At 33.8% G+C, this 12,214-nt stretch overlaps 1 protein-coding gene across 1 annotated transcript; it reads right to left on the reverse strand.

Moving 5' to 3' along the window:
• Positions 1–6,654: 6,654 nt before the first annotated feature.
• LOC149554036 (xyloglucan endotransglucosylase protein 6-like) lies at positions 6,655–9,063 on the reverse strand. Its single transcript, XM_089789974.1, has 4 exons — positions 8,831–9,063; positions 7,621–7,721; positions 7,335–7,528; positions 6,655–7,248 (listed from the first exon to the last, which is right to left on the reverse strand). Exons 1-4 carry the CDS (start codon positions 9,012–9,014, stop codon positions 6,840–6,842), a joined length of 888 nt encoding a protein of 295 aa, XP_089646100.1. The 5' UTR covers positions 9,015–9,063; the 3' UTR covers positions 6,655–6,839.
• Between the last annotated feature and the right edge of the window lie 3,151 nt (positions 9,064–12,214).

Raw genomic sequence — 12,214 nt, forward strand, 5'->3', positions numbered from 1 at the left:
CAACCCACATAATCCTAGAATAATCATCAACAAAAAATAAAAAGTATCTCTCATCATAGTATGATCTAGTGTTTGTAGGACCACATAGATCTATAAGTACCAAATCCAACGTTTCCTTAGCAGAATGTGTCTTGCTCTGAAAGTTATTTTTTTATGTTTACCTATCACACATTCCTTTCACAACATGTTAGTAGGCTTTACAATCATCTTCCATTGCCTAGGAACATGATGGAAGAGCTAGAGTTGTGCCACTTGAGGTTAACCCTTTAGAGACAAAATCATACATTGCAAGAATAGATTCATTGAGGGATGAATCTTATCGTAAGAGATGAAAGTGAGAATGAAAGAGAAGAAGAAGGAAATTTTGAGCAGGAAGGAGAAGATGAAGTTCTAAACCAAGAGGAAGAAAGGATTTTCAAGGCCCTTTCCAAGATTGGAAAAATACCTAAGATTTGAGGTTTCCACATTTTTGGGCAATCTTAACCTAGAGGAATTAATTGACGATATCAATGAATTGGGAAAATATTTGAACTATGAAGATATTGGAGATCCTACTAATGTCAAGTTTGTGAAGGCTAGATTGAAGGGTCATGCAAAGATTTGGTGGTAGGAGATCCAATTGGAGCGAAATAGAAGAGGAAAATAGAAAATGACAAGATGGGATTGAATGGTGGATAAATTGAAGTGACAATCCATTCCCATGGATCATAATCTTGATATCTCAAAGAAAATGCTAGGATTGAAGCAAGTGGGAAGATCTATTCAAGAGTATATAAAAGAGTTCTACCAAGTCCTCATATGAACAGGCCATGCATAAGCTGACAAGGTGAATGGTTCTCATAACCTTGATAGATTGAGTCCAAGTATTCAGGAGGAGTTGAATCTAGTTAGAATGAATAATATTAAAGAGACATACGATTTTTCCTTAAGAGTAGAGGAAACATTGAACAGGAAGTTTGAGAGCAAGCATAGTAGAAGAGGTCGTGATGGAAGATCTTGTGAACGATCTTATGGAGATCAAAATGAAGACCAGAAGGAGAAGGATGAGGCCAACAATATTAATTAGAATAATAGGGGAAACAATTTAAATTATTTTATTACATGGAATCATCTCAAAACAATTACCAATTGTATTTTTAGGATTTTTGGGTAGCCTAACATCTGAAGACCATAACTTTAAAATTGTTGACTCAATTGGTTATTATAACCCCTTTTCATAAATGAAAAATACTCTTCAGTGTGTAATCATGCGAGTGTCCATTAGTCAAGGTTTGACCTCATTTCAAAGCCATTTTGGCTTTCAAAACTAGGCTTAACATTTTTATACCAAAATTTCATATCGAAAATCTATTATAACTTCACCCACACATAAGATATGATAATGGAACTCATATGGAAGGATTCTATATCTAAGATGAACCTTCACTCATGAATTTAGAACATAAGGAGATCATATGACCAACTTACTATAAATAGTAAGCTTCCACAAGTTGCAACTCTATATTGAAATAACCCTTATTCAAAAGATAGAAATAGAAATATATTTGGTTGATGCAAGATTGTCCTTAGACACAGGATGCTCTTGCATGAATACTTGATCATATTCTAAGAGAAAATTGGATCTACGTGGTATGGTAGACATCATTGTTTAGGTCTAATCTCTGCTACATTGATAGCTCTATTTTCATTACATTTATTTTATTTCAAGGTTGATTCCTATACAAGGGTTTGATGTAGGAAAACTCTTCTCTTCAACCATCTTCCCCTTCTTATCTATGTGTAGGAATGGGCTTCAAGAATTTTGGATTCAGATAGGGGAGGTTATGAAGCACTTGTTGATCCTCAAAAAAAATCATTAGATTTGGACTTGAAAGGACTAGGTCGACCAAGTCATCCCTGTCCTTGAATGAAACTTTTACAAATTCTAGATACAAATAACAAAATCCTGGATCTAGAGTTTCACTTGGTTCTAATAGTTTGATGATAATAAAAAGTAAATCTAAAATTACTTTTTCTCTTCTAACTTCAAGGTGTGACCATTCTATCCATTTTCCTCTTACACATAATTTCCTAGATCAAACTTTTCTTTAATCATCTATCACATTTACATATCATTCCTCATCAATCCATTATAACAAAAATTCAAAACTTTACATTGTGTAGATCACAAATTGGTACCCTTATTTAATTGGAGTTGCTACTCACACTCACTTTTCTAGAGGCTTTGGGTACTCCAATGCACGTAGGGAGTGTAATATTACATTGATCCCCATTTCATACATTATAGTAATGATGCTATGAAATTGTGGCTTGCCAACCAAGACAATACATTTTTCAGAGGGAGTCGGTGGCCCTGGCTTAAGTCATTCTCTCGGTAATGATGACCAATGCATCACAGCTATTCAAGGTCGTGCCCTTGCTAATTTGATATAATTTTGTTCCTTCCCCATATTGACCTTTACAAAATCCTTGACTACTCAATGGGAGTAAAGCTAATGCGTCTATAGATGTTATCTACTACAACCTTCTTTGGGAGCATTTTGAAGGCATTTTAGGTGATTTGTGGCAATGCAAAAGTGACAGATTGAGCAGATTTGAGGAAGAAAATTAATGTATTAAATTTTTTTTGGAATAGTTCATTTTCAAAGGCCCCTGAAGAAGATTTGGAAGTTAAAATTATCGTTTGTCCCTTGGCATAGTGTGAAAAATGAATTGAAATTAGATCTCCTGAAAACCTTTCCACCAATGTGTACCATTATGAGTTTTAAGTGACGAGTAGAAAGTTATGCCTCTACAAAGTTGCAACACTGAAATGTCAAAACAACATGGTTCCTTCTAGATATACAAGATCCGTTCCTTCAAAACTCATTCACTTTTCGATGTGCTCACTGCAGAAAGCACCAAGCATCAACACTATGAAGTTTTTAAAGGTTAGAGGGAAGAAAAAACTCAAGAATGCCTGCCAACATGCCATGTGTCATCACCACAGAGTTTTAAATGCCTTCGCTTGAGACTTTCCCTCTCCAAGTTTCATTGTCGTGACATGTTTCTAGTCCACGATCACACATTCAAAAGGAAGCAAGGTTCACATCCTTTAAGTAAACATGTCACATTTTTTATTAGTAGCAAATCTTGATGTAGATTTGCTCTGTATACACGGTTGTTCTCCATGCATGAAAAATGAGGAACTACTATAAGTAGAGTTGGGAGTTTTATTTCCTCACGATGGCAAGAAGGTTTGAAAAAGGTGGTGTCCATGTTGTACATGTGGAAGAAAAACAATGATGATTGACATGTTGAGACAACCACAACCACAACCATGATGAGGTTTCCACATGAAACATTTACATAACCCTTTGTCATTGCATTTTTGAAATTCAATTGAGAGAATTCATTCTATAGAAGGCATATAGACACATTGCAATAGGGTCATGATTTGGAGAGTTCACTTGGACCTAGGTTTTCTATTCTAAGAGTTTTGTTCATTAGTAGAACATTGCAATACACTTGTATTTGTATTCTTCTAACCTTAGTCTTGTAATCTCTACATATTTAATGGAAAAAATATATTAGACTATGCCCAACATTGCTTTTACTAAATGTTCCTCTCTATTTTTTTAGATGGTTTTAAGGTTCCATGTCATTTTCTATCCTCTATTTCTTTTAGGTTGTTATAGCCTATTTTTGGGTTTACAAGTTATTAGATCATGTCTGAATACTTGTGGTCTAAGCTTATACCATGCCATTATGATGAACAAGATCCTTTGGGAATAGTGGTTTTAGTTGGATAATAGGGCATTTTCCCTATGAGCATTGATGAGTGATTCTTATGGGAAGATATGAATGCTTTGAATTGTGTCTAGAATCTTGCCATTGTGTTCTCTTTTTAATAATGAAGAGTCTGTGGCGTCTTGCGCTCAATTATGGGGTATAACATGTTTATTATCAATGATGGGAGCTCGAACCTTGGGTTTTAAAATCTCTAGCCCACTAGTCTAATTTTGTTTGAATTTCCTTCCCCTTCCCCAAATCCACAAGGAGAAGAGCCAGCTTCTATAAAATCTTAGAGGTTGCCTTGTACGACACATTCCTCTTCCACTCTTGCAAAGCGTTAAGACTTCCTTCATTTATTTGAGAGCTTAAATCTAGGATCAATAATGTCTTTGTCAACAACAGAGGAGAAGGGAAAACATGTCATGGTGGAGGAAGGTGTTAAATCATCCAGGGTCTATAGCACACATGAGTGATATGCTATATTTAAGGTTATATAACATGCTATGAGTAATATGCTATGTTCAAGGTTGTATGCCATGTAATCTATTGTTTGTTTTGTTTTGGTAATCATCATATAGGTAGACATATTTTGGGTATTTTCAATAGGCGATGTTGAGGGCTTTTGGGCAATTGTATATTATGAGAGGGAACATGGTCATTATCTATCTGCTATTTACAAGTGGGTTATAATCAAGTTGGTTGCATTTTGGTTTGGGTATATATGTTAGGTTGTAATGGTTAATGTAAAATAAAAAAAACCATATTCTTATAGTTAATGTATAAATAGTCAACCAATAATGATCTAGAAGTATAAAATTGCATACATCTTATTGTACTTATCATAGGTAGTACAATTGCATTCACTAGCACGCAAAACTAGTGAATTAGTTTTTGTTCAATCAACCAATGATATGTAATGATTTTTCTATTAACCAAATAATTCTAAAGTTTATATATTTATTTATAATTAAATATATTGTAAAGTTTTTTGATCTCAAATATGATAGGTTGATTTGATTTGGTGTTATAGGAGCCCTTTTTTAGGAGGCTTCCCATATTGCTTTTTTTTTGTGGCAAAATATCAGGCCTAAATTTTATTAACGTACATTTAGAATTTAATCTAAAGTTTATTAAAGTGCATTTAAAATTTAAAGACTGAAAAGTATTAACCTTTGAAGTTTTTTCTTACATATTTCTTTTATTGTTTATAAGTTGAATTTAATAATATCAAATTTATGTCCATACATTTTGTTATTATTAATAATAAAATAAATAGAATATTTAATAATATATAAAAAGACATTAGAAAATCTAACATAAAAACATATATAATGTTAATCTTTGATATACTTATTTATAATTTTGAATAAAATTATTATTATTATTATAATGATGAATGTTATAACTTTAACTAAATACCAATTTTAAATTTAAATTTAATCCAACTAAATAATAAATTCAAATTCAAAATAGTTAAGCAATAACTTAGATACACTTAAAAACTATATTTAAAAATGTTAGATAAAAAAATATTATTCTTTACTTCCCAAATAATGTAATAAAATGTTAAATAAATGTAACATGGTAATTATCTCATAATAATTAATGTTTCAAAATTAATTATAAATATTTTTCATTTAATAATTATTATAATCTTTAAATTCTATAATTCATTTAATTTTTAATTAATAATTATACTATACAAATTATTTTTTCTATTACAATTGGTTAAACTCATTTCAACAATATATGCAAACAGTGTTTAACTTAGGCTATGAACTATACTATAAGACATCAAAATATAGATTTATTGATCTTTTATCTAAAGATAAAACACCTCAAATAAAAAATAAATATAATTTATATAAACTTAAATAACAATTACATTTATGTATCTACTTTATATTATCATATACAATTCACGAAACAAGATATTTATATGTCCACTCTAACAAAACATACACAATTTTTTGAATGATCCATTAACTACAAAATATGATCCTTGCACTTAATTTTATAATAGAAATAAACAATAATAATTTATATTATTAGTATATTAGATAAATTTATAGTTTTTAAAATAAATGATTAAAAATTATTTATTGGTGGGTTCCATTAAATTTTATCCATATAATTGAGAATAAGAATGTATATTGAGAATATGAATGACTATGGAAGCTATTTTTTGGAATGGAAATAAGTTCATTTTAAGGATAAAATGAGAATATATATTCCTATTCCCTATTCCCTATTGCAATTGACGCACCAAACAAAAAGATAGAAAACATATTCTTAATTTTCCATTCCTATTTCTGGAGTTGATCAAGAGAGGGAGAGATAATAAGAAAGGTATAAATATAAAGATAATTTTATGTAAAATGAGTGTTCTAATCTAATTACAATAGAAGAATGGTTTCTAAGAAGAAAAAAAAATGACATAAAAGCTAAAATAGTTCTTTGTTATGAAAATATTGAGGATGATTTCTTCTTTAGGCATGTTACGATCCTACACGCCGGGGTAAGAGTGACCTTGTCTTCTGAAAATGTTGAGGATGATTTCTTCTTTAGGCATGTTACGATCCTACACGCCCGGGTAAGAGTGACCTTACCATCCTACAAGGTCACTCTTACCCGGACATGTAGGATCGTAACATGCCTAAAGAAGAAATCATCCTCAACATTTTCATAACAAAGAACTATTTTAAAAGGCATCAGACTGCTCCTTGCCTTTATGCAGAGCATAAGTACTATCCTTGACATGTGTTTTTCCATGAACTGAAAGCATTCTTTATATTTTCATTCGACCATCACTTCGTTTAGATTTAGCTGGAAATAAAGAAAGTCCTCTCTGGTAGGATGAGAATGATAACAAATCAAAAGTTTGCAGAAAGAAAACATATATCAGGAAAAGATTCATCGCCTCTGGAACCAGAGGCAGAGGAATCCATTAATCTAATGTCTCGTACAAAAGTGTTGCCCCACTACAATCCATCCATCATATATTCACTGGCGGTAATCTGAAATGGTCTTGAATATAAGTGGATGCACAAACTGCATTCTCTTAATTATGTTCTTCGTGCACACTCTGGCTGAGGCGTGGGGAACCTGGTGGAATCCCTGCAGTAGTCATAAATCATGTGTTTCTCTTGTATCCACCTCAGCTTCATCCTCTGTTTCCCATCAAGAGAAGCATAAGCAGGCTGATCCCACCACCATGCGGATGAAGATGATGAGGAGCAGCCATTAATGGAGGATGGCCCCCTGTACTCACAAGCATCAATGCTGAAATTCCTGTAAGTGGCAATGAAAGGGGCATGGCTCCAGTCAGTTTTCACCAATCCACCCTGTGTGGCCCAGTCATCTGCATTCCATATGGATGAATACACCCCCATTGCCTGCCTCTCTGGATATGCCACTCCTGTTTCATTCTCCTTGTTCTTGAACACTCTGACTGGTACATCATCCACCATGAATCTGCATTCATATTTCTCATTAGTATCAGTGTTTTAAGCTACTTAATGGCCAATGTATGGGGTTAGAGATTTGTGTTTTGGGCTTACACAACTTGGTGTCGATTCCACAAAAGCGAATATGAATGGAAATCTTGTGTTGGATCAAACCATAGGTAGAGCCTCTGTTCTCTGTTGCCTACTCCCTTGGAGTAAACATTGGTTTGCACAATGTATGGTTCTCCAGATTTGTTGCCCAAAAACTCGAAGTCGAATTCATCACGCTGGTCACGTTGTGAAGACATCTGTTATTCAAGCAATCAAATCAATTAGGCTAGTAGCATAATGAAACATGAGCACTGAATGAGCAGACGGTATAAGATGCAGATATGATTACATAGAATGCAGTAACAGTGCCAGCAGAGTCCCCTGGAACAAGTTTGATCTGCACATATGCCTTCCCGAAGAGATATGTGCTCTTGGAAGCAAATCCGGCCCCTGCACCAACATCACAACGGCTAAGGTTATACCATTAATTTACACAAGAAGAACCATCTATGATCACACAAATCAAGACAGAATAAAATCTGCTCGTATTGAATTACAGAGCAGTCCATTTGCACAACTGCATTCAATCCAGTACTGAATAAGTTATAAACCATGAATTTATACAAGAAGAACCATCTCACACAAAACAAACAAAAAGGATTTGAGTCAAGGAAAACTGCTCTTATTGTTTACCTACTGAGTCAAAATAGGTAAACAATCAATATACTTTCTTCTCATGCAGCAGAAAAAAATTACATGGTGTGGTTTAGAATAAAGTGGATTGATTATTATCGACTGTGGAAACTTAATGTAGGTGGACAATGCTTCAAAATTGATAAGCTATGCATTTAATCACGAGTTAAATATGAAAACAGGACACCCATTGAGAGCTCAGGTGCACTTCAATGGCTACTCAATGGAAGAGAATGTAAACTGAATTATTCGCTCAAACATGAATAACTTACGAAGAAATCCTTATAAAAGCAAAACAAGACAAAGGGTATCTGCTCTTATTGGACTGCAGAGCAATCTCTAATCCAATTCATGTGGTGTTGAACAAGAATAGGTAAACAATGCTTGAAAAATGATAACCTATAAACAAAATCACAAGTTAAAACTCCAAAAATAGGGTTCCCATTCAAAAATCATGATTATAATGAGGTTTATTTCAATTGCTAATCACTAGCTATGAAAAAAAAGCTGAATTGTTTGCTCTCAAACCACGAAAAACATGGCATAAATTTGAAAATAAAAACTAAACAAGAGAAGGGTATCTGCTCTTATTGAATTGCAGAGCAATCTCAAAATAGAGACATTCGTACTACAACATTCAATCCAGTGCACAAGAAATTGAGTCGAACTAATTAAACAATGCTTGAGACTTGGCATCGACAATCTATGCACACAATCACAAGTTTAATTCGAATCAGAACGCCCATCAAAATTTGAAGCTGGTTCACTTCAATGGCTACTCATTAGAGAAGAATGTAAGCTGAATTGTTTGCTCCTAAACCATGAAAACCATCATTAAAAACATAAAAGGACGCCTGGTCTTATACCAGAGCTGTTGTCAAGCTTAAGCTTGAGCATTTGGCCCTCATACATAACATGATCTTCTGCCCAACTAGGGTAAAAGAATTCATTGAACTCAGCACAATGATATCCCTCAAAACCCACCATCAAAACAGCACTGATACTCATAGACCACCAACATAAACTCATTACTTTTCCTGCCCCCGCCATGGAAACTAAACTCTTAGCACTAAACCCCACAAAAGTATAGAAACAATTCTTGCGTAGGTTTTAGGAGACAAACACAGCAATTTATAGGATGATGAATTGTAGGGCGATAAAACAAAACAATCACAAAGTGGGAGCTCCTCCTGCTCCTACCCAAGCATCCCGTGAACCGTACTTCCACCCAATTTAATCAATTTTAAATTCCCCCAACTGTAAATAATAACAATATTTACTTGATGGGCTTCCACTCTGCCTGCCACGCTGTATATTTATGCGGTTAATTGGGCAATGTCATGTCATTTCCATGGCGTCAAGAATCACAATTGATGCACGCCAATCCGACAGTTACCTGGAAAGTTTAACTCACACAGGGAAGTTCCGTGTCGTTTTTGTTCGATGTGTTGCAGCTGTAATTTGGGAAAACAGAGGAAAAGGTTCCTTTTAGAATAGACAGAAAAAGTTTGATTGGGATCTGTTGTGAGTTATCAACTGTGATTAAAATGTGGGGGTCCAGGAAGGAATGCAGGAGTACGGGTGCTTGGAAGATGATGTGTAAGCTTAAATTGCTCTACTGTGGGGCTGAGGATCATGTCCGAGCGAATTTGGTCCAAGCCATTGAAGGCAAAAGCTAAACCTTCAACAATTTTTTTTTAACGAAGATTCCTAGCCCTTGATATTTGTGTAGAAAAGATGAGGGTGGTCTTCTCTTCAACTATCACTATTTTGGCTATTTTGGCACTTTGAGATGACTTTCTCCAAGTGAGCTTATATGTATTTTTTTATGAGTAGGTAGTTGATATTATTTGTATTAATAGTGGATTATTTTTAAAAAAAAATTGTTGGTGTTTAGTCTATTTGTGCACTCATTTCATAAAGATTATTAGGACATTCAGTCACAAGTTGCACTTTTCTTTTACTTAGTGACTGTTGGTGCATGAACATGATAGATATCTGGCGAGCATTTTTAATTGCACTTTTGGACCACTTTGTGTTCCACAATCTTATAGAGAAGTCCATGAATATCCCAATGTCAAAATTTTAACTTTAAGCACTTCATTCCCCTACCCAAGTGACTACTTGATGTTTTCCCTAATTAATCATTTTTTTTATGAAGATTGTAACTTTCCAATGAATTCTCATATAATCTATAAAATATAATCTATAACTAAATATATGTTTGGTTTCCTTTATGCTCTTTTTAGATTTAGATTTAAAAGGGGCATTGCTTTTTCAATAATTGTTGGATCACATTTAATGATCTATCATGGTGAGGATGACAAAAAGTATAAAGAAAAAAATCTCCATGGATATGAATTTTTTAACTCCTTATCCTTTCTATTATCATAATGATAGATTAAAGTGCATTGAAATGTTGATGAAAAAACTTATACAATCAAATCTTTACACAAAAAAACTACTTTTATTAAGACTATTTATTTTTAACATATCATTTCATAGAATTAAAATTGTAGAACAAAATTTGTCTGGCTATATCTAATTCTCCATTTAAAATCATTGTGCTGAGTGAAATTGCAGGGTGATCTTGTGTCCCTCACCCCCCTTTTTTTATGGGTATGTATCTTTAATATTTAATTAATAGGAAATATCTATTCATCAAAAAAAAATTAAAAATCAAAATTCTCTCCTTTTTAGAAATCATGCCTAAAAGGCATTTAGTTTAGCGAAACATGTGTCAAAATGTTATAAATCTCTCTTTTAAAAATTATGAGCAAGATTATGTATTCGGAAGGGGAAATGAGCTCTACTAGGGTTTGTACGACTTTTGTCTGAATCTTCGCTGGTTTCTATTGTCTGTCATATCGCATTTACTGCAGGAACAAGTTTTTATTTATAATGAGCTCGGCCTTCTCTGGCCTAGCAGTTGATGTTAGTGCTGGAGTTGTTGTTGCTACTAGAGAGAATGGCTCCGCTGACTAAACACCCATGCAAGTTCGTACCCAAGGTGTTTTACGAGGTAATTCCTCTCCTAATATTATTTTAAATGTCAAGGAGTTTGATAGTGCATGCACATGGCTAGAACAACAAACCCTTATTGGGTATTTCATGGGTCATACTCGTTCTAAAAGCATGCTACAGGAATGAGTTTCCAAGGTTTGGACACCATAGGGTGTTCACCTTGAAGGCGTCCAAAGCCTTACCAAAGGCTTTTTCTTTTTCGCTTTGGCAATGCAGGCCAAACTGAACATGTTTTTGTGCGAGGTCCCTGGATTGTTAGGTCCTTGTTGGAAGCTTGAATGTTGATGATATTCCTATGGGGGAGTATTGTAGAAACATGATTAGATCATTATCATAATGATATGTTACATTCATGGCTGCATTTGTCATTAATGTCAACATAGCAATTTTCTATGGTATCTGACACAAGAACAACAGAAAGATCAAGTTGGTATGGACAAATCATTGAGTACTTTCAGTAGTGAGGTTAAAGGGAGATTATACTATGTGTCTAGTATACGTAGCTAACCTTGAAAGCATAAGATATTAAATCTGGAAGAAGTTATGCAAGTTTCGGTGAATACTGTTTTGAGATAGAGTTTACAGAGGCATGTTTTGGTAAACCTATTATATCTCTTAGCAAATTTTTTATTCTGAGAAGCCGAAGTTAAAGGTGTGAAGAAGACATGTTGGTGATGATGTAGAAAAGCTCGCTTATCATAATATTACATGTACGAAAATTTATTCAAGTTGCAAGGCAAAAGATTAAGTGTAACATGTTCTTAATGTGGTCCTATAATAATTAATTGAGAAGGTGTAATAGTTGACTCAAGGGATTGTTTTATGGATTCAATATAAAGGAAGGACATTTTCCTTTATCATATAAGAAGTATGAATGAAGGATATATAGATGAATGCGAATGATTGAAGATTGGAATGCAAAGATATGAAGAGCTGAGCGGAAGTGAAGGAAAATTCATTGTTGAGGTTTTATTGTGTGATCCGAAGTTGGATACTTGGATCCGAGGTTCATGACCTAGTCTATAAGGTCTGAAAGTGATTGGTTTGGTTGATATGATAGAGGAAAGAGGTTAAAGTATAGTACACACAATTATTCTGCAAGGAATAGTTGAGAGATCAGTTGGATAATGAGTTTAGTGGTTTTTCCTCGGAAGCTATTTGGATAGTGGGTCCTTCTGTCCTCTACAACTCCTAATAGGATTGGAATATTCTAACAAGGATTCAAA

Source organism: Cupressus sempervirens, chromosome 6 (genome assembly GCF_028749045.1).
Source record: "Cupressus sempervirens isolate cs-2001-9-10 chromosome 6, ASM2874904v1, whole genome shotgun sequence".
Classification (NCBI taxonomy): domain Eukaryota; kingdom Viridiplantae; phylum Streptophyta; class Pinopsida; order Cupressales; family Cupressaceae; genus Cupressus; species Cupressus sempervirens.

Bases quoted from the DNA above. Each gene is read 5' to 3' on its own strand.
- LOC149554036 (XM_089789974.1), bottom strand. From the start codon at position 9,014: ATGGCGGGGGCAGGAAAAGTAATGAGTTTATGTTGGTGGTCTATGAGT. The intron at 7,722-8,830 runs GTATAAGACCAG...ATGTTGGTGCAG, and splicing joins TAAGCTTGACAACAGCTCTG to GGGCCGGATTTGCTTCCAAG. The intron at 7,249-7,334 runs GTAAGCCCAAAA...ATATGAATGCAG, and splicing joins TGGAATCGACACCAAGTTGT to ATTCATGGTGGATGATGTAC.